Source organism: Cnephaeus nilssonii (genome assembly GCF_951640355.1).
Source record: "Cnephaeus nilssonii genome assembly, chromosome: 9".
NCBI lineage: Eukaryota > Metazoa > Chordata > Mammalia > Chiroptera > Vespertilionidae > Cnephaeus > Cnephaeus nilssonii.
In genome coordinates, this window is record NC_137080.1 from 77613559 (window position 1) to 77636956 (window position 23398).

Below are 23398 nucleotides of genomic sequence, written 5' to 3' on the forward strand. Positions count from 1 at the left end.
GTGTAAGGAGTTTATATTTTGATTGCTTACTCATTCTATCCAGCTTTAAAACAAAACAAAACTCTGTTTTCCAGGGTAATGTTTCCTTTCATTTCTGCCGGAGGTGGTCAAGGGCTTACAGCTGGTTTCCTGAACGGGCGCCACAAGATGGCGACAACGTCACGGTGGAGAATGGCCAACTGCTCCTGCTAGACACCAACACAAGCATCCTCAACTTCCTGCACGTTAAAGGTCTGTAGAATTTGGAGATCGGTGATGACATCAATATATACATTTCTATCACTGTTATGGGAAAGGAGGGAAGGTAGTTTTTTTTGATAACTTCTAGTACTTGTTGACAATTTATTCTTGGACCAAATTGAGATTTTGCTATGAAAGGAAGAAGTGGTCATAGGGTTCAAAATGAAAGCTCTTTCTTTGGATTCTTGTAAGCACAGAGCTTGATTATTTTAATTTTTTAAATACAAGGAAGTTACCAGTTTTCTCAAAGAATATGCTTTCTTACTCAAGCACTTTGTAGTCATGCTTGTCCAGGGCAGCCCCCACAATGTAGCAAAATGCTCTGACATCGGTTAATGCTGCTGCCTTTGAAATTCCCTGCCAAAAAAAAGCGACGTTCTCCTGCTTTTACCCTGTTGTGGTTTTGACTTCCTGGTCCCAAGGAAAGTCATATAAATAGGCTTCCTTATTGCAAAACCAGCCACTTAGCTCTAGGGTCTGGGAAGTTGGAAGAGACTAAGAATTCAAATTTCAATTTCTTCACCACATCACCAAGTGACTAATTCAGTCATTTCGCCTCTTTGTTTACTTATCTGTTAAACGAGAATAAAAAGTATTGCCCGTTTCAATGGCTGATAATAACAAATGGTTATCAAAGTGACTTTGTTCATTGGTAAATAAAAATTGCTTGGGAAATGTGATTAGTAATAGATATCTATAAAACTCTTCACTAAAACACTATTTTTTACTAGAAATATATTTAATAGTTCCAGAAGGATTTCTTCTTGTTAAAATAAGAGCAAGGCTACATGAGAAAAAAAATAATATTTTGAAGAGATTAACTGATACCATTTTGATACTTGTCTCTTACAGATGGCATTTTATCATTGTACTAGAGGTCTGGTGCATGAATTCGTGCACGGGTGGGGTCCCTCGGCCTGGCCGGTGATCAGGGCCTATCAGGGCCTGCCAGCTGGGGAGAAGGAACTGCGGGAGGAACCACAGCCAGCTGACCTTGGGAGGTTGGCCAGCCGCGGGAGGTTGGCTGTGGGAGCGCACTGACCACCAGGGGGCAGCTCTTGCGCATGTCATAGTGACCAGTCGACTGGTCGCTTAGGCCTTTATATATATAGATACTCTGTAAGCTGTTTTACTTTTCTGTATTAGCAAAGAGAAGTTTGCAGGCAAATCATTTAATTAGCACCTGTTAGGAAAAATGGTGAATCAATTTACACTCTTGCCTTTGTGGTGTGTGTGTGTGTGTATAACCAGTGGCCATGGGGGATGTCATCTTATTGACAGCCATCTATGGTCTGCAGACTAGCAATGACAAAGGAAAATTGCAGACTTAAAGCCTCAGCTCAGAGAGAAGATACTGGTTGGAGACCTTTAACCAGGATTCTCTTCAAAGGAGTCAAATCCGCTGGAGAATGAGATGCCCTTCAGGCACTCAAGTGTTCTTGCTTTATGCCATTTAGGAGAAGTTTTCCCACTAAAAGTCCTCAGACTCAGCCTGAGTCTCTGGATGTCCCATTAGGTCCAGGTAAATGTTCAATCAAGGAATGGTGTTGATAGGGCCAAGAACTGAAGATGGAGAAGAAACTTCAGAGGGAGAATAGAGGGTAAAAGAAATGCAGGGACGTGCAGAATATACAGTTGGCTTCTCACTCTCAGAGATTTCAAGATCTGAGCAACCCAAATACTTGCCCCAACCTCTCAACTTTCAAGAATGATTTTCCTTAATATTCCTGGTTCAGGCCATATTTCACTCCCATATTGAGTAGAATAAATGAGTCCAATTTGGGAGGGCAGAACCTCATCCTATGCAGAGAGAAGGTCTGTTATCTGAAGGATCCTCTTTCTTTTAGGAAGTAGGACCATTGATTGGAATGTGAGGGTAAGTAGTAGACACCTGTTTCTGTACAGATAGGATACAAGAATTGTTGGCAGGGAGCAGGGTTGCTTAGAATAAAACTGTGAGTGTTTTATTATAGAGGTATGGGTCATAGCTTCTAGAAAGAATGAGAACAGAGAAAGGACACAGATCAACTTTAATTCAACAGATGACTTGTGAATGCTTGTTAAGTGGCCTATGACATCTGTATAAGATACAGAAAACAATCCTATCTAATAAAAGAATGATATGCAAATTGACCATCACTCCAACACACAAGATGGCTGCCCCCATGTAGACACAAGATGGCTGCGACAAGATGGCCAGCAGGGAAGGGCAGTTGGGAGGGACCAGGCCTGCAAGGGAGGGCAGTTGGGGGTGATCAAGCCTGTAGGGGAGGGCAGTTAGGGGTGACCAGGCCGACAGAGGAGGAAAGTTGGGAGCGACCGGGCCTGCAGGGAAGAGCAGTTGGGGGGGACCCAGGCCTGCAGGGGAGAGTAGTTGGGGGGCCCCCAGCCTGCAGGGGAGGGCAGTTAGGGATGACCAGGCCTGCAGGGGAGGGCAGTTAGGGGTGACCAGGCCTGCAGGGGAGGGCAGTTAGGGGCAATCAGGCTGGCAGAGGAGCAGTTAGGCATCAATCAGGCTGTCAGGGGAGTGGTTTGGGGGTGATCAGGCTAGCAGGCAGAAGCGGTTAGGGGCAATCAGGAAGGCAAGCAGGCAAGCAGTTGGGAGCCAGCAGTCCTGGATTGTGAGAGGGATGTCCGACTGCCCTTTTAGGCCCGATCCAGGTAGGATCGGGCCTAAAAGGGCAGTCGGACATCCCTCGAGGGGTCCCAGATTGGAGAGGGTGCAGGCTGGGCTGAGGGACTCCCCCCCATGCATGAATTTCGTGCATCGGGCCTCTAGTGAAGAATAATAGTTAATATCAGGAGTGTGTATTACCACTAAAGAAAAAATAATTAAGGAGAAAATAGAAAAGGGTAAAATTTCTAGTTCTAAAATATGTGATGCAGGCAGTAACACAGAATATATTCCAGAGTAATGAGAGTGTCAAGGATGTAAGATTAGAGTTGGATGGTGGAGACATGGTGAAGAGCATATCATTTGTGTCTGAGACCAGTTTTGATCATGTAAATATCAACATACACTTTCCCATCTCACCTATTGGAATTGTACTTGTCTAATGATTCAGGCCAGAACCCTTGGAGGTGTCCTAGACTTCCTTCTTTTTCTCATATCCCTGAATCTTTAATATGTGTTGCATACATAAATACTTCAATTGGTACCAACTTAGTTTTATCAACATAATTTTGAGCCAGGATCATTTCCAATGACCTTTTAATTGATTCCCATGTTTCTAATTCTTTGTCTTCCTTGGTAGCAGAACCCCAGTTTTTATTTGGGAAAGCAATGAACTTGCTCAAATGCTATCTATTCCTGGCCTCCTTTGTGGTTGAGAGTTGGCCAATGAGTTGCAAGGGGAAGTGTGGTACAGGACATCTGGGAAGTTTCCTAGAATAGAACTGACATGATAGGAGGCATGTTCTATTTGTCCTTCTTCCTCTTCCATGCTTCCTGGAATGTAATTGTCATGGCTACATTTTCAGCTGTCATCTCTGACTATGAGGTGACTTGTTAAGAATGGGGAAGTAGTCCTACCCAGTTTTTCTCAGTGGGTAGAGCATTGGCCTGCAGACTGAAGTGTCCCAGGTTTGATTCTGGTCAATGGCACATACCTCAGCTGCAGGTTTGATTCCTTATGTGGTCTCACATTGATGTTTCTCTTTCTCTCATTCTCCCCCTCTCTTCCACTCTCTCTAAAAAAAATCAATGGAAAAATATACTTGGGTGAGGATTAACCAAGAGCCCCCTCCCCCCCCACACACAAAACCCCCACAAACAAATGAACAAATAAACAAGAAAGAATGTGAAGTAGAAGAATGAAAAAACCCAGGTCCTGATGACTTTGGAGTTGCTATAGTGTCATGGCAACTGGGACTGCTTGCCTTTGAAGTTACTTTTTGTGATAGAAAAACAAGCCTTCCTGTGTTTAAGTCATTGGTATTTGACTTTTATGCTATATACTAAAATATCCCTGAATAATTTATTTTCTATGTCCTTTAAAAATATGTCATAGCTTGTTACTTCTTTCCTCAACCCCATCCCATGGCTTCTCATCTCACTAGAAATAAAGTCTCAAGTCCTCACCATTATCAAACCTCTGATCCTTTCATTGACCTTGTCTTCCTCATTTACTCTGCTCCAGCTTTTCTGTGAATGTACCAAGAACACACTTGCCTCAGGGCTTTTGCACATATTGTCCTATGCCTGGAATATCTCCCTACAAATATTCATGTGGTTGGCTCACCTATTTAATTCATGAGAAAATGTCAGCTTACCAGAGAGGCCTTGTTTGGCCACCTTTACTAAAATTTTATTTTGCTTTGCTTTTCTTAACAGCACCTATCACCACATGACATAGTATGAACTTGTTTGTTTAAAATCGGTTTCCTCTGCTAGAACAAGATAAGAAAGGCAAAGGACTTCACCAGTTTATTCATTACTGTCTCTTTAGTGTCTAGGACAGTGCCTGACACATAATGAGGACTCAAAGAATATGTGTTAATGGTTGAATAAATGGACAAAGAGGTGCAGGTCTGGATGAAATTTAAGAAATATAATTTTTAAACTATTGCTCTCTTAAATATCACTTTTCCTAGCTAATTTATTTTCACTGTCTTTAGTTATTCTGACTGATATATATTATACTAGACGCCTGGTGTACAAAATTCATGCATGGGGGGGGGGGTGTCCCTCAGCCCGGCCTGCACCCTCTCGCAATCTGGGAATGCTGGCTCCTAACCGCTCGCCAGCCTGCCTGCCTGATCGCCCCTAACCACTCGCCTGCCTGCCTCATCGCCCCTAACCACTCTGCATGCCTGCCTGATTGCCCTTAACTGCTCGCCTGCCTGCCTGATTGCCCCTAACCACTCTGCCTGCCAGCCTGCTTGCTCCCAACTGCTGCCCCCACCGGCCTTTTTGCCCCCAACTGCCCCCCCCCTTGCTGGCCTGATCGCCCCAAACTGCCCCCTACCACTGGCCTGCTCGCCCCCCAACTGCCCCACCACCGGCCTGATTGCCCCCAACTACCCCCCCCCCCATGACGGCCTGATCTCCCCCAACTGCCCCACTGCCAGCCTAATCTTCCCCAACTGTCCCCCACTGCCGGCCTGCTCGCCCCAACTGCTCCCCCAACTGCTCCCCCCCCCCCCGGCCTGCTCTCCCCCAACTGCCCCCCCCCCCGCCGGCCTGATCACCCGAAATTGCCCTTCCCTCCTGGCCTGATCACCCCTAACCACCTCTGCCTCGGCTCTGCCACCATGGCTTTGTCTGGAAGGATGTCCAGAAGATCTCCCGGTCTAATTAGCATATTACCCTTTTATTAGTATAGATATTTACATCATACCCATACACATATACATACATATACCTATGTGTAAATGTATGTCATTAGGAGTTGTTAGGACTATAAAATCGATTGGTAAGTAATTCAAGTGTCTCGTTGATATAGCACAGCCTTAAACCTCTAATGTTTTCTCTTGGTCTATAATATGTGTGAAAGTACATGAAGGATAATAAAAAGCTATCCAAGTATAGGACTAAATCATTATTCTCCTCCTCATCAACAGCAAGTCACTCTCTCAATGTTTATTACTGTCTATCCTTTTCATACCCATTCATAGTATCAGAAAAATAGTCGAGTGGGATTTTCTTTATTTTTCTGATACCCTGCATAGGCTGAGATAAAGCATGGAAAATTTCAAGCCAAAAAAACCCCCACTTTCTTAAAAAAATTTTACCAAACAAAATATAAAGTATTATAGTGGAAGTACTTTCAGTCATTTTCACAATATTATACAGAGTGCTTTCTAAATGAAGAGTGTACACAGTTTGGAAAGATTAGTATGAAATAAAAGTGAAAATAGATCACCTAAGAATGACATTTAGGACTGCTTCATGAAAACATTGCATCCTCTATATTATTTTGCCATTCATGGAAGCCAGCATCCTAATGTCTAGAGGACCAGGCTCCTATACCAGAAAAACTTGTGCATATGGCCCTCAAGAGTCTTGGACTCTCTGTGCTGTACTTCTGTAAAATAGAATTGACACTTTTTCTTACAAGAACAACTTATATAGTAGAAAGGATTATAAATTTCTTTGAGGCAATTGGGAATGGTACCAGAGACAAGGTTTTCTCCATTATTTATGATGCTACATACACTGATCTTTGAACTTTATTGAAAAAATGGGCAGATTATTTTGTGACCATAATAAAAGCTTTGACTATATATATTATTTTGTCCTAATTAGCAAAATATGAAGAACTTTTATTTACTTACCATTTCTACTTCTTCCCTCCATTTCTCCTCGCTCCTTTTTTTAAAAGTTGTTTTTTAGGGGGTACTGTTAAACACAAAAGAGAATTAACCCAATCAATTAATACTAATGAGCTGGGTTGGAAATAGGCACATTGCCTTGATTTAGTTAATTATATTTTTCGTTCTTTTATGTTAAGATGCCCAACGGCCATAGGCATCACTGAATTAAAATTTATTATTTTATTCCAAGTAATTATGATGAGCCATAATAACAAAGAAGGCATGTTGCCCTCATGTCAGAGACATTATGCATCCTGGGCTTGTGGCTGCAGTTGGGGAAGCATTCATATTTTCATAATGAAGCAATGAATCTCTATTCGGGTGGTCAAGCAACTTGACATGAAGTGGTCTAGAGATAATGATTAAGAAAGGGCCAATTAGGGGAGCATAAACCCTAGAAACGCCTCTTCCCTTGGTGCTGGGCTTTCAAAAGGAAGGCATTTTGTAGTTTCTTATTACTTACAATGCCATCACTTTAAAATACTTCACAGAAACTTGTTCCCAGTCTCTATTGCTGCTTAATGGTGTACTGGTTTCCTTTAATGTGATTTTCTATTTCTTGGTCTACTGGTGTACACCAAAGCATTTAAATGCTCGGCAGGCTTTTGAGTCAGAAAGAACTGAGTCTGAATCTGGGCTCTGTCCCTTACCTGCCTGTGACCTTGGGCAAGGTCGCATAAACCTCGGGTTTCGCCTCGTTAGGGTCATGCCTCTTATAATGACAGCAATAGTAACCAAGATGGCTAACATTTATTGTTTGCTATTGTGTGGCAAGACTACAATGTATTGTCCAACTCATATGGATGTTTTGAGTATTAAATGAGGCAATATTTGTAAAGCTCTTAGCATAGGACCTAGTCCAGAGTAAGCACTCGATATATGTTAGTTGTGTTTTTTTTTCTGACTGATGGGCATAACAGAAGAGATGGCTGGCTATCAGGCCTAAGTTGCAATTTTATTTACAGATAGTGGCTGCTTCTATATACAAAGCTAACTGGGTTACTGAAAGAATTAGCTGGGTAATGAAGTCCTTGGATTGCTTTTTGCCTCTGTTATCTTCAAAATGCATATTGAAGTATTTTTCTTTCTGTGGCAAGAGAAGGAAGAACCCAGAGGAGGAAGTAGCTGAGTCTATCCATTGGCTTGCCTCCATTCATTCTTCTTGCTATTTTGGCTCTGTGGAAATGTGTTTCTCTGGTGCTGTTTGGAATATGGTCACATTTTCTCCAATTTTTATTTTAGTTTTGAGGACACTCAGATCTTGTTAGTCTGTTATTTTTAGGATTTCAGTGGCATACAAATGCGTATTCTTGGCTTGTGGAGATGAGGTATCTTCTCTTGACCCACTCCCAAATTCCATGTAGAATTTCTTCATCCTTGGGAAGGGCTTGAGGAATTCAGAATGAAGTATTTTAAAAAATACACTTTGATTGATTTTAGAGGGAGAGGAAGGGAGAGAGAGAAATAGAAACATTGATGAGAGAGAAACATTGATTGGCTGCCTCCTGCAGGATCCCTACTGGGGGTCGAACCGGAAACTGGAGCATGTGCCCTGATTGGAAATCTAACTGAACCACAACCTCACAGTGCATGGGATGACGCTCAACCAACTGAGCCACACCAGCCAGGGCCAGAGCGAGGTATTAAGTGCTGTGCCCAGCATAGCCGTTTTGATCCAATAGATTATACACATGGTCCCTTCCAGTCAGCACTCAATCAGCCCCAGTTTCAGTAGGTGCATGCTTCACCTTGCAATGAGCTGGGTGTGCTATGAGATAGAACTTCCCTAGAACATTATGTGTGGTTGCTCTGTGCATCAGGTCTGTGTGAGTCTCTGGGCAGATTACCCTATGCCTATAGGTATAAGACTTAACAGATACCAGTGTGGATTTAAAGGAAACCCATCTAAAGGCAGGCTGGAGTTTTGATAAAAAATGAAATATTCTACATTAATATTGTCATGCTCAACATGTCTTGTGGGCTGGTCAAATTTGTCACAAATAAGCAAGTTAAAATAATTTATCTGCAAGTGGGCTATGAAAGGAGATTGACTGAGTGGCTTCCTCTCTCAGCTGAACCACAGCTACCCTTCAAGGCAGGAGATGGGATGATTACTCGTATGTACAGACAATGTAACAAGGTTGACTCATTGCAGTTTGGTCAGTGAACTTGGGGCCTGAGTTCATATTTGAGGCAGCTACACACTCTCCTGTGGCTTTGGGCAAGACTCTGGTCCTCAGATCAATGCACAAAATGGAAATGATGTTGACTCTCTTCCCTCAATAGGAAGAGAATGGCTTGTATGAAACTCTACAGATGTTAATGTATTTGTGCAATCCTGTGGAGGAAGTACAGTAAAGGAATTAGTAGACTTTCTTATGTTTTCAAGCCTGGTACTTCAGAAGGGGCTGGGCAATAATCTAAGGAGAAGCCTGACCAAGAAGTTAGCATCCATAAGAATTAACCTGAGTTTTTTGAAATCTACCCTTAATCCTTTTACCTTGTGTATCTCTATGTATCAGTTTTTTCTTGGTGACAAGTTACTGTTAATTATTTTATGAGAGGTGATTTTTGCCTATGTCCAAAGCTAAGTGTATCATTGATAGAATTTTTAATCAGCTAAGAACTTGAATAATTTTTATATCAATTATTTATAAATTTAATATTAGGGTGTGCTTTTTCCTTCACTCTATCTTTTTTGGCAAGGTGCAAATTTGGCTACAAGCTTAAGAAAGCAGGAGCCAGGTCTGCTTTTGCTTACCTTTCCATTGCCAGGACCATTATATCTCTAGGCACATGGCAAATATTCAAATAATTATTGAATGAATAAACCAATGAATGAATTTCTGACCTGAAGAGGCAGATAAATGTTAGCTATAAATTTCTCTATGATCAGAGTCCTTCCTGGTATCCTCAAATGTTAGTGGATTGGTTCAGATGGTGACCAATTTCATTTACTATTTGTGTATCAGGAGATCAGAGACAAAAGCTTTGTAATGTGGGGAACAGTTAACTCTGAAACCCCTTATTTTTCTCAATCCCAGGCAATGACTTCCATTATTTACCTCCAGAGAACAGTCCCAGACACACTTGATTAGCCTTAAATGAAAGATAAGCCATTGCTGTGAGAAGGAACATGCTTTCAAATAGATGGGCAGGCAGACATTAAACAATTTAGGTATTAGACAATTTACAGTTTTATGTCTTGACAACTTCGATATTGTAACATGAAAAAAGCTAATGAGAAGGACTAGTCCCTTCCTAGCTCAGAAGCTATAGTATTTTCAGTAATGAAAGATAAATGTTCAAACTTCCTTACTGAAAACCCTTCACTGGCTCTCCGGGAAGCTCTCAGATCAAGTCTACATGGTAAACTCCTTAATATGGCTTATAGGTCCTTTAGGACTTGGTCTCTACTTACCTCTCTACCTCATTTGTTGATTAATGATTCCCACATACATTTTATCAAGACTGGGAGTGGAGCTAGATATCTGGGATGCTTTTGTATCTGGGATTCTTGGGCAGATTAAAATATATTGGAGAATGAGCATTTTATTACTTTATTTCTTATGTACTATAATATTCTCGTGGGGAGTAGGAGGAATTATCATTTTCTAAATACATAAGTACTGTGAGGACACAACTATTATCTTTCATTTCTAAAACATTATGCTATTAGCAAAATCATGTTTATACTATACAGAGAATAATTATATTTGGAACCTTTTGAATAAAGACCTGGCTCCTGTTTTCTTAAGCTTTCGAATAAATTGCTCAGGGAAGTATATCAAATTGTAGGGCTGGTCAAAAATGTGATTTGGTCAATGCTAATTGAACTTGGATAAAGAAAATGAAGGAGATTATTTGAATGAATGAGAAACTTGGTAGCCAGAGAGATTTCTACCTGCCAGATACAGACTTTGGAGAAAAGACAATTTTGTTGTTTTTTAGTTTCTTGTTTTGTCTATCCTGCCTCTCCCTACAAATACTAGCTTTCTTTCTGAAGGTCTTAAGTGAATTTCTAGAAATCCATGGAACAACTAAGGGCCTTGAGCACTTACATGCCAGAAGTTTTGTTGCTAAAAGGCAGTAATGGTTTTCTGGAGGTGTAGAGGAAATCAAGGTTTAGTTAAACAGTAACTAATAACAATAGTTTTTAAAAAATATATTTTATTAATTGTTTACAGAGAGGAAGGGAGAGGGAGAGAGAGTTAGAAACATTTATGAGAGAGAAACATCAATCAGCTGCCTCCTGCACACCCCCTACTGGGGATGTGCCCGCAACCAAGGTGCATGCCCTTGATCGGAATCGAACCTGGGACCCTTGAGTCCGCAGGCCGACGCTTTATCCACTGAGCCAAACCAGTTAGGGCTAATAACAATAGTTTTAATGACAAAGACATTTACTTATATATCAGTATTTGAGTTCCTTTAAATATTTCTTTATAGTTTCTCTTCCACAAATACGTTTACACTTGGTAATTGGTATAGAGTTAATTCCTTTATAAGGTTCACTTACTGAGCCTCATGTTTTATAGAAAAAGTAAAAGGTTGAGTCATAATCTTTATCTTCTCTCTCAGTTATCTGTAAAGTTGGCTAATTCACTAAAACTAGGGTATTTCTATTCACCTGTAGTAGTTAAACTGCCTTTTTTATGCTTTTAGCTTGGCTCCTAGCAGAAGGGCTGGAAAACAACAGTAACTGTTGGTTGAATGGTGAAGTGAATTAATCTGTAATTCCAGCCTTGCATTCCTCAACCTGTGAGCTGGTAGCAAACTTCACAAGACTATGGCCACCTATAGCAATCACTTAATTTACCGAGAGCCGTGATTCTCAAAGTGTGTTCCCCATCAGCAGCAGCAGCATCAAAGGACTTGCTAGGAAGGCACATTTTTGGGCCCCACAGTAAACCTCTCTGGGGGTTTACCAAGTTCAATTAGCATTGACCCAATCACAGTTTTGACCAGCCCTACAATTTGATATACTTCTTTGAGCAATCTCTTTATTCAGAAGGTGTTTTAAGACCCTTGAGGTGGTGTGGATGGGTGCTCAAGTTTGAGTCCCCACTAGCCTAAAACAATAAAAGGAACTGGAAGTCAATTAACTAGGAAGTGTAGCCAGCCCAGCCACACTTTTCCCAAAGGCTATGCGACCCTTTGCAAAGAACAGTGGAAACTTGGCTGGAGACCCTGGATGGGCCTCTCCTGAGCCTGGCATTCTCCGTTCCCCGCAGCTCGCTCTCCTGCCAGGGAAATCCGAGCTGATGAAAACGGTTCTCCCAACTGCTATTGTTTGTGGCTCAGATTCAGTGCTTTTATTTCAGATCTGTTTTTTCCTCTACATTGCCCATTTGACTGCAGTGCCAGGCTAATTAAGGAATTAGCATGTGGCATCCATTCCGGGAGGTGTGCGGTTCTTTTCCTGCATTCGGAGAACATTTTTGCAAACACTTTCTAGTTCATATTTTCTTTTTTTAATCAGGCAGAGACATTACAATTAAAATACCGTTAAAGTGATTCTGGCAAGTATTGCAATAAGCATGTTTTTTAATTAAAGAGAGAACAGGGGGGATGCGTAAGCAGCATCAGCTAAAGGGGGAAATTTCATTCGATATCTATTTTAATTGAAATGAAGAAAATAATCAGGAAAAGCAGCAGCAGCAGCAGCCGCCTGTGCCTGTGTGTGTGGCTCCCAGGTTGTTAGGTGTAGGTGTTCTGTGCTTGATTAATTAGTAGCCGGCCAGAGAGTCCATTCCCTTTGCCCCCAATCCTTAAAGCCTGATTTATGCCTCACATCCCCCATGAATATGTGAGGGCTCAGGCATCTATTTCCCGAGCTGCTAGTGGATAGGATTATGGACCGTGCACTGAGCTCTTGGGGGCTCTCGTTTGCCAGCCAAATTGATTTTCCGCCTCTCTGGCCGGGGACAAGCCCACCTCGAAGGCTTCCAGGCTCTGCTCCAGTGGATCAGGCACAAGTCTAATCCGGATCTTGCCAACAAAGGAAGCTCTGTGCATCCCCATCACGATGCAGGCTTCGGGCTGTGACTGCCTTCCCTAAATGCCACTCTTCTCCCCTCTTCCTCACCTCCTCCTGACGCTCACTTCCACAGCAGCACCGTACTGTAGGGTACAGCAGTGTACCCCAACTGTGCCCAGATCACTCCACCAGGCAGAGTAGTGTCCATCCATCTTGAAGGTATGGTGATCTATAATTCCCAAGAGAAAGGGAATTCCACAGTCTCCCCTATCTATTAAAGTATGAATGACCAGAAAGGTAACCAGATACAGGCTTTTAAACTTTTAAAGGAATTATTTAGGGTTGACACAAAAAAGCTGAATGGAGGCTATTCGATTTAGATAACTTACATCTAAAATTTTAGGTTTGGCAAACTTTGGGCAAATGAAATATCTAGTTTGGGATGAAGATTGATCTATTAATTGGGGTCCTCAGATCCCTCCCTGGCTTTGCCTTCACTGACCGCTGGATTTCCCATTGTTTAAAACTGGAGCCCCTTTCCTTGGTTCATTTTATCCGCTGGCATTGGTGTCCGCACGAAGCATACTCTTGGCGTGCACCCTTTCTCCCCTGAGCCTCCTGAAAATGACATTAAGGGTTTGCCGCCTTCGTCTATCAGCTCCACAGTTCTTAGAGTTCTTCCTGCTGTCTATGTCTGTACAGCCTTTTGATTCTTCTCCTAATTCACCCAACTCTTTGACTCACATTCAAGCATCTGCTACTTCTTTTCCATATTCTAGTCTTTAAATATTAATATTTGACAACTTGTTCCCCTTATCCCTGTCCTGCTCTCACTCTGCATATTCTCCTAGGGAGACCTCATTCACTTCTATAACTTCAGCTCCTATTATTCAACAGGATTTAATTAGCACTTACTAAGTTTCCCACATGCCAGGCACTGTTCTAGGTAGAGCAGCTATAGCTGTGAACAAAAAAGGCAAAAATCTTGCTCTCATGGAGTTTATTTCTATAGGGAAATCAGTCAAGTAAGCAAATGATATATATATTTTTTGTTAGTTTTTCTGGGCAGCATGGAGAAACATGCAGCAGGAAAGGTGGAGAGATAGTTTGTGGTGATTGGGGGATTTGTACGCAGTGAGGGCAGGGGAACAAGAAGGTAGTGCAGCAGGAGGGTGTGACCCAGGGGATAGTAGAGAGACAGAGTGGGCCAGAGAGAGGACCAGCCCTGTGGGGTTGGGTAGGCTTTCAGTGAGTGTGGTGGGAGCATTGGAGACTTTGTACAAAGTAGCGACATAAGATTTACACAAATAAAAATCACACTGGGTGCTGATTTAAGAGCAGACTCTGGGGTGGGGGCAAGGGCAGAAGCAAGGAGCTAAGCGAGGGGGTTATAATACTCCGAGGATGAGATGGGAGTGACTCAGACCCCAGAAACAGACATGTGCATGGTGAGAAATGGTTGGATCAGGAATATTGAAGAAAGAGTGCACACAATTTCCTGAAAGATTGGTCTTAAAGTGAGAGGGTGTGAAAGTTGACTGTAGAGTTTTCAGACTGAGCACTTGAACGGATGGAGTTGCCAGTTATGGAGATGGTAAGGACTGTGAGCAGGCCTGTGTGGCAAGACAAGAAGGTCATGTTTTGGATATACTACGTTGAGAAGCCAATAAGACATCTAAGTAGAGATAACTGAGTAGGCAGTTGGGTATATGAGTCTCCATCCGAGGGCATTGGTGGGCTTTGGAGATACAGATTTGGGAGTCATCAGCAATGAGCATATAATGACATTTAAAACGTCAAGAAAAGATCAGACAACTAAGGTTGATAAGAAAAATAGTCAAGGGACTGAGTCATGGGGAGCTCCAAGTGTCAGCATTTGGGATAATCAAGAATCAGGTAGAGGAGGCTGGGGGAAGGCGTGGGAGGTAGGAGGAAAACTTGGAGGCACAGTGCCAGGCAAGTGAGGGGAAGGAGTTTCAAGAAAGGTGTGACCAAGTGTGTCCAATGCTGCTGGCCACTCAGGGAAGGTGAGGAATGAGCATGAGCTTTGGACTCAGCAATGTGGTTGCAGTTCTGGTGAAATAGTCAGGCAAGGCCCAAACTCAGTATGTTTTAAGAGAATGGAGGGGAAAAATTGAAGATATAAAGTATAGCCATCTCTTTTGAAGAGTCTTATTATTGTATGGTAAAATATTTATACTCCACATTTTTCTGTAAGGGAGAAAATAGCTAAAACTGTGTTATTTGTTTTTCTTAAAAAGCACACACACACACAACAAATGTTTCTGTGGTATTACATAGGATGGCTAATTGTAGGGTGAGCCAAAAGCAGGTTTTGATGTATGTTGCAAACATTAGGTAGCTGCTAAAAGTCTTCTTGATTTGCCTTTAAAAGAAATAAGAAAGAGGTTTAATGGAAAGAAGTGATTACATGTAAAAAGTTGTGTTCATTTATTTATTTTAGAGGGGAAGTAACAATAATGATGGTTGATTGATTTTTATAAAATTACCCAAGGTCACTTGTGGTACATACTTAGCTTTCATGAACAATCATAACAAGCAATTTAAGGGTCACAGCCAAAGGCTGATTTCAGCCTTGCTCTTTATTTCAGCTTTCAGAAATGGAGCCGAGTTCCATCAAGTGGAGAACTCGAGTCCTCCCACTTTACTCCTGTCCTCCAGTGACTCGCCTTCAAAGCAGTCCCCTGTGTATTTGTTTTAAGCTAATGGAAGTGTGATGATGAAACACCTGGGGCCCTGGCACAGCGCTAGATTAAGACTAAACTTTACATTCTTTCACACCAAGGAGCTTTCACCTTGGTTATCACTTATAATTATTTTAATAAAAAATAGCTGAATTCCTTATCAAATCTCTTCTGAACTTACCTCGATTTCTTTATACTGTCACTGATAAAGTGAGGAGGGAATTCTTTGTAGCACAGAATAACGATGATCATATTAATTAATTGGTCCTGTTTATCGTACTGTTGCCAGCACAAATCATTCATTTTCTTTGGGCTGAGCTTTTCTCCCTTCATTAACGTCATTCTTAATTCCCGTGACATTTTAAAACGACTATCTATTTGTTTCAGTGTGTTTAATATTTTGCTTGATGGTACAAGGGATAAAGCCCAGGTTTATATATTTACCCACTAATCCTTGTAATCTGTCTCAAATCCTTTTTGGAATGAGGCAAGGTATATCTACATTAACAAAATGAAAATAAAGCATATATAAACAAGCCATAGGCAAATTTACTTAGGCTAACACATGTTTTTCCTTAAATGTAACTCTGATAACAAACCTAATTAATAAAAGAGCTACCTGGGAGTGTTTGTGGAAGTGGATAGGACATGAGTGTCTCTGTCAGGTGGTCTCAGGTGCTAAAGCTTCCTCTGCCAGTTCTGGACTGAAAGAGGAATTACAGCCTCTCCGGCAGCCCACCCAGTTCTGTGAAATAGGGAGGGTGATATTGACCTCATAGTCTTATTTTGAAGGTCATTTCAGACAACATATCTAAAGATTTTGGTACATGGTAGGCTCTTAATAAATGTTAGATCCCTTGCTTTCCCTGTGGTTTTATTTGAATCATTGCCTGTGCATGTAGTATCTCTTTTGATCAAAATTCAAAGTTCACTACAGCAGAGGTGATGTCAGGAAAACATAGGTTTTGTGTTTCTATCAATGTCCAACACACACCTGACTGCGTTCTTACAAATGTACTGGTAGATGTCAGATGTTCCAGAGCTAGAGTGAATGCATGCATCTACTCTCCACTTCACCGATGAGAGAAGGGACCGTCCTTAGGCCCTGAATAGAACAGGTTTGGGAACTGAATAATCCTCCGAGGCCCAGCAATTTAAAAAATATATATATTTTATTGATTTTTTACAGAGAGGAAGGGAGAAGGATAGAGAGTTAGAAACATCGATGAGAGAGAAATATCAATCAGCTGCCTCCTCACACCTCCTACTGGGGATGTGCCCACAACCTAGGTACATGCCCTTGACTGGAATCGTACCTGGGACCTTTCAGTCCGCAGGCTGACGCTCTATCCACTGAGCCAAACTGGTTAGGGCCGAGTCCCGGCAATTTTATAGGGCTCCCTGAGGGTCATTCAGAGGCCAACGGCGGAGTCAGGACAGGAACCTCGATTCCATACCCTGCCTCTACCACTTGCTGATCAAGTTCAGTTCAGATTTCATGACTATTTATGACTGAGGAGTCCTGCCATGCAAATCCTTGGTCCACCAGTTGAAGATAATTAGCTGGGACATTAATCAAATGTGGCTGTGAGCAAAAATGGTTTTAGTAAACATAAGAAAATGACCTGTGCCACAGGTCACATTTTTCCCCTCTTGTTCACAGCAGGATTCATTATTATTACTGCATTTCTGATGATTATTCTTGTCATCGTCATGACAATGAGAAGGAAAATTAAGTCAAAATTCCAAGTTGGTCCTTGGAAAGTCTGGGAAGTAGGGTGGTACCACTGTAACATTAAGCCTATAGATCACCAAAGGATAGTTTCTCGCTTTGTGGATAATTTACCTTAGAGTATGTAAGCTCTATGTTCCATATTTGAAAGGAAAAGTCAGGATTACCAGCAATGGGATGTTGGAAGGATGTGGTCTAGTGGTACTAGCATGATGGAGCAACTGTGGAAGTAGAGCAGTAATGGCAATAGTGGGGGAAGTAAAGGTGCGTGTGATGATAGGAGTAGACACCAAACCACTGTATTATTTAACAGGATCTGAACCAAGACTAGGGACCAACAATGGCCCCTTGAAAGCATCATTTCAAGAAATCTCGCTGTAATTTTCTGAGGGAAGAACTGTACATTTTACAGACAGAGAAACTGGATACCTACGTGGGGTGTGTTCTAAATTGTGAAAAGAAGGAACACTTTAAGAAGCTGAGTCTAAGCAAACATCCCATGGCTGTTTTACATATGGAGTGTGGTATGGGCTTTAGGATTGAAGACTAGAAGGGCTGGTGAAAGGGGCTGAGGGAAGCTGAAGAAGAATGTTAGACAGAAAATTGGGCAAGAAGAGGCCTCTCCAGTTGACTATTGGGGCAAATGTCTATTGATCACTATCAGTGGACTAATGGGAGTAAACATTAGTGAGTAAGTGACTGAAGGCATCTTAATCTTATTCTTCTCTCTATCACATTCCTCCAGTACATATCTGGGAAACAACAGCAATTTAACTCAGTAATGTGGCACTTTGGATTTAGGACTTGGGCAGATGAAGAATGCCTTCCCTTCACTGGCCCTCACCAGGACCTTCCTTGTTATAACAGGAATCTGTATTTTGAGCAATTTCTGACACCAGGCTTTCTCCACATCCTTTGCCTATCTTTAGCTCAGTAAGACAATGTATGGACTTATAAATTAAATGTAATAACATCCTTTCTGAGAAAATGGGAGTGAGTGTGTGGTGTGTGTTTGTCCATAAAGGAATACATTCAGGTACAAACCAGATTTTCTAAAAAAGATAAAACCATTTATTGATTTACTCAACAGTGATATATTAAGTGCTAATTACCTATTGGTCACTGTTCTAGACACTAAGGATATAGACGTGAGCAAAGCAGATAAATGCTCTCATGAAGCGTGCATTCCTGTGGGGGGAGGGCAGACATTAAACATGTTAAGTGTTCTGAAGAAAAATATATTTGGGTCAGAGGTAAGGGCATTCTATCTTACATAGACTGGAGAGGAAGGCCGTAGTGAGAAGTTAACCCTTGAATAGAGACAAGGGGGAATGAGGCACATGGGTATCTGCGGAAGAACATTCCAGGTGCAGGAAGAACATATGCACAAGCCTGACTTGTTAAAGAACCAACAAGCAGGCCAGTGTGTTTGCAACAGATGAGTTGCAAAGTGAGTTTTAAAAGATGGTGATGCGGGGGTATCAGAGATGGGGTGGCAAATCAAAAGGGGCTTTTTGTAGCCCAATGTAAGGACTTTGATTTATTCTGAGTGAGATGGAAAGTTACTATGGGGTTCAGAAAAGAAGACCCAGGTGTTCCCAATATAAAGTCGCAACCCTGACCACTTTGTTAGAGGATAGAAGAGTCTAGTGCAGTGTTTTTGCAAACCACTTACAAAGTGGGAGATAGATTTAATAGCTCATTCAGGTTAAAGTGTTTAATTATTAATTATTTAGACAATATTGAAAAAATTCTGCTTAAAATATAAATATTTTAAATCCTTTTAAAGTAAAGTATTAAAATAATGGAAGTATGTTTTAATATCCTAAGTGTTTATTCCCATGATATACAAATGATTTTATTATAAAACTCTATAAAACTGGAGGCCCAGTGCACAAATTTGTGTACCAGTGGGGTCCCTCAGCCTGGCCTGTGGGATCAGGCTGAAACTGGCTCTCTGACATCCCCTGAGGGGTCCCTCCCTGATTGCAAGAGGGCACAGGCCAGGCTGAGGGACCCCACTGGTGCACAATTGGGGCTGGGGAGGGACATGCATGATCAGGGCTGGGGAGGGACATGGGAGGTTGGCCAGCTGGGGAGGGACCATAGGAGGGCTCCATGGTGTGTCTAGCCCGTCTCACGTAGTCCCGATCAGCCAGGCCCCAGAAGCAAGCTCACCTACTGGTTGGAGTGTCTTCCCCCTGGTGGTTAGTGCACGTTAGTAATAGTGAGCGGTTGAGTGGCCTTAACATATCATTAGCATATTATGCTTTGATTGGTTGAACAGCCAACTGGATGACTGGACACTTGGCATATTAGGCTTTTATTATATAGGATAACATTCCTATTTTACAGAAAATTTCAATATTAGAGCAAAATAATATCAATATCAGTTAAGGTTATTTGATTTGCAACTATCTTTTAAAAAAGCATAAATATTGTATGGTTTCACTTATATGTGGGATCTAAAATGCAAAATAAACAAAATAAAACAGAAACAAAGTCATAGAAAATTCATAGGAAATTCAAACTCATAGGAAAGAGGAAAAGAATTAAGAAGAACAAAAACAAATAGATAGATAAAGGAAATTTATTGAGAAGGTATTGGGTAGCTTACAGAATTTATGGGAAGTGTGGAAAATCAGGTGTGGAAGTAATAGCATCCAGGGAGTTTTGGAGGGGCTTGGCAGATGGGGGGCTCAGAAGTAGGAACTCTTTTTGGGCTCATTAGGTATCACCACTAGAATTACTGAGGTCTAAACATTTCCAGTCATCTCTTCCCTTTTGCTCCAGATTTCTTTTTGAAGTCTGGGTACATGACTCAGGCTAAGGTAGGATAGGACACCACAACTGACAGTCCCACTCAACTCTTTTCTATAGAGCATAGCAAATCCTTCAGGAAATTAGAGTCTATTATGAAAAGTACAGTGGTTGTTGGTCAGCTAAAATGTTACACATGTCATGATGGTAACCCTAATTACACTTCCTTTTACCACAGTTCTTATAATTTTGACACATTTTCTTCTATTCCTATTTCCTGTTCACTTGTTGCCCAGTTTTTTTTTTAACTGACTTTTTTTTTTTAATCCTCACCTGAGGATATTTTTTTCCATTGATTTTCAGAGCAAGTGGAAGGGAGAAGGGGAAGAGATAGATAGAGAGAAACATCAATATGAGACACATCTCTCACATTGATTGGTTGCCTCCTGCACATGCCCTGACTGGGCCGGGGATGGAGCCTACAACCGAGGCACATGCCCTTGACAAGGAATCGAACCCAGGACCCTTTGGTGTGTGGGCCGACGCTCTAACCACTGAGATACCCTGGCAGGGCTTTAACTGAATTTTTATATGCTGCTTTTATCTGCTGCTAAATGGTTAAAATGATGGCTTTCTCATGACTTATTTAACCAGTCCTAAGTTGCTGGACATTTAGGCTATTGTTTTTTAAAAATAATATAAATAAAGGAGCAATGAATAGTGATAACTAATCTAAACTGGCTTGGTAATACAGTGCTTCTGGGTCTGGGTGTTTGATCCACTCAATTGTGCTTCTGCAAGAGAATATAAACACAGAGAATTTCATCAAACATTGGAATTGTCAACAAGACTGACAAGCTTCTTTTTTGGTTATTAGGAGGCACTCTGATTTTCATGGATCAAGGAACCATTGAGCTCAGGGCACACTCCATCCTTGTTTCTGATGGTGGAGAGCTCAGGATTGGATCTGAAGACAAGCCCTTCCAAGGCCAAGCTGTGATCACACTGTATGGGAGTTCCCACTCTACCCCCTTTTTTCCATATGGAGTCAAGTTCCTGGCTGTGAGGAATGGAACTCTTTCCCTGCATGGTGAGTGGGACAGCTGACCAGAGGAAATGCGGTAGGGCTTTGTCTAGCCAATGTGGGGGCAATGGGGAAAATTATTCAACTACTTATAATCTTTGGTTGTTAGTTGCTGAAGCAACAAAGTTAGAAGGCGGGCACTATTTCCTTAAGTGAGAAATATTAACTGTCATGATTCCTGTGGCAGAGGACACTATAATTCTCCATTATTTGCTCCCCTTTCTGTAAGAGGATGATACACCTCTTCCCACGGCCAGATGGCTTTCAGTGCCTTCCTTGTGTTGAGCACACTTCCCTGTCCCACTGAGAGTGGCCTTAGCCATGCACTTGCTTCGATCAATGGAATGTGAGTGGATATGATGTACTGAAAGGGTCAAGGAGAAGTTTTAAGAGCTGTTGCAATGCTTTGCCCTTTGTTCTCTGTTTGAGAATAGCCTGTCCTCAGCGTCGGACTCTGAACAATGACAACCGGGACACAGCTGCAGATGACCTGCTCTCATGTATGTGAGTGAGGAACAAACCTTGGTTGTCATAAGCCACTGAGATTTGTGTTTGTAATTGCAGCCTAATGTAGTGAAAACCAACTGACACAATTACTTCACATACACTGATGGCTGTACACACTGATGGCATCACAGACTAAATGGAGACAATTTCATTTTGTTATAGTTGTGGCTGAACCTCCTGTGAAGAGGGTTCAGTTAGAGTTTCTCTTCGATTTTTGGTTCAAATGGGTTGGGTATTTCTGGGAGAAAACAGGGATTAGGCTGCAGTGTGTTCCTGCTCCTATTTTATTTGCCACCTTCTCCTCCTCCTCCTCCTCCTCCTCCTCCTCCTCCTCCTCCTCCTCCTCCGCCTCCTCCTCTTCCTCCTCCTCCTCCTTCTCTTCCTCCTCTTCCTCCTCCTCCTCCTCCTTCTTCAGATTTTTACTTTTTATTTTTAAAAATTTATCTTGTTGAAAGTTATATAGATGTACCTGTTTTTTCCCCATTGACCCCTTCTAGCCCACCACTGGCTGGGGTTATTTACCTTCTGATCATCTATTACCACTTTGAAACATGAACATTTTTATTTTCCTTGAGATTCAGGATATTACTGACGGTGCCAGGAAAATTCTTTATATCAACTGGAAAATGTAAATATTAAATAATGAGTTTTAATTATCTTTCAGTGGATACTTATATACTTTGGCTTACATAGCATGAGCCAAAGGCAGATGAAAAATATGATCTCCAGATAGTGGCCAGTCTCTAGGAAACATGATCTTGTCTGCATTGGCATTTCTGGGCTGGCATAACCAAATAAGACCCCACTATCTGTCATGGAATAATATTTCTAGACATGGGCATTTAGCTATGCTGAGGAGTCTGCCATTTTGTTCTGTCAAGCCCTGTCTATTACAGTGAGCCTCAATCATTGTCTCAAAGGCTTCCTTGGAGAGGAAGCAAAATCAATATTTTTTGTTAAGTAGCCACTAAGTGTTGACTATGGATCAGCCAGAGTGCTAGGCACTGGGGATAAATTTTATCAGGTTTGAAAAACCCATAGATACCTCAGTAGACATTCAATATAAGGAGGGCTTTTCTCTCCTATCTTTATCAGCAAGCGCTTACATTAATCTTGTAGCCCAGGATCCATGAGGGTCTTCTATCTATTCACACATCAGCCACAGTCTTCAAATGTTTGCTTTAGTCCAACAGCTACTTAGCAAACCCACCCAATGTTTTGCTGTTTGCCACTGAGAAAACATAGCTGGAGAAGAAGAGGGCACATCACTGTTTCTACCAGCCCATAGACCATCTGAAGGACCTTGAATCCTAATAGGGATCCTCTGGTTTGAGAGCCACTGTCTATGACGCATATGACAAAATTCTTGCTAGAAATGGAAATTCCAATGGAGAAGAGTGAAAACTCTCCTAATTCTTTTACCCTGTCTTTTTTTCTTTTTTACCCCAACCCTTTTCATTTTCACATACTATTATGAAGGGTCAGTGAAAGAGTTAATAAATACACTTTTTGTGCCTGTATTTTAAATGTACCCCGTGCTCCTAAGCCTTTATGTTTAAATAGATGTCAAGTTAAGAAATCCCGAGTGTCATTTCTTACAATCAATAGGGGGCAATTGAAGCTAAGTACATGCTTTTAATATGTTTTGAGATTCTGAAAGTTAAAAAAAAATGTTGCTTCTTGAGCCTTGGGATGTTACAGGATATTGAGAGTGTAGACATCTTTTCCTCTTCTCCCCTGTTTCCGTCTTCTCCCCTGCTCTTTCACCTCTCCCAATAACTCCCAGCCCCCATCTTCCCTGTAGGTTATTCCCAGGGTTAGGTTGTCATCAACAACTGTTTTCCCCAAAGCCCTACCAATATAGGAGTGATGGGGATCTCTCCCAAGCCATAGAGCTTGCACACTGGACACAGGCGAAATCAAGCTGTTTTCCACTCTGACATGATGCTGCCGCATCTCACTCATTTGAAAGACATGCGAAGTGGGAAAGATCTAACCACTGGGTGAGAGGGATTCCCTTTGCGCAGTCTCAGTCAGAGAATCCAGTTACAGACAGAACTCATCAATCCTCTCCC

General features: G+C 41.7%; 1 protein-coding gene across 1 annotated transcript in view; it reads left to right on the forward strand.

Moving 5' to 3' along the window:
- PKHD1 (PKHD1 ciliary IPT domain containing fibrocystin/polyductin) overlaps window positions 1-23398 on the forward strand; it is a gene marked incomplete at its 3' end in the record, with an annotated part of 394211 nt that overhangs the window by 125089 nt on the left and 245724 nt on the right. The window contains exons 35-36 of the mRNA XM_079780770.1: window positions 75-231; window positions 20610-20822. Of these exons, the coding sequence (XP_079636896.1) occupies window positions 75-231; window positions 20610-20822 (370 nt within the window). The remainder of the gene's footprint in view (window positions 1-74; window positions 232-20609; window positions 20823-23398) is intronic.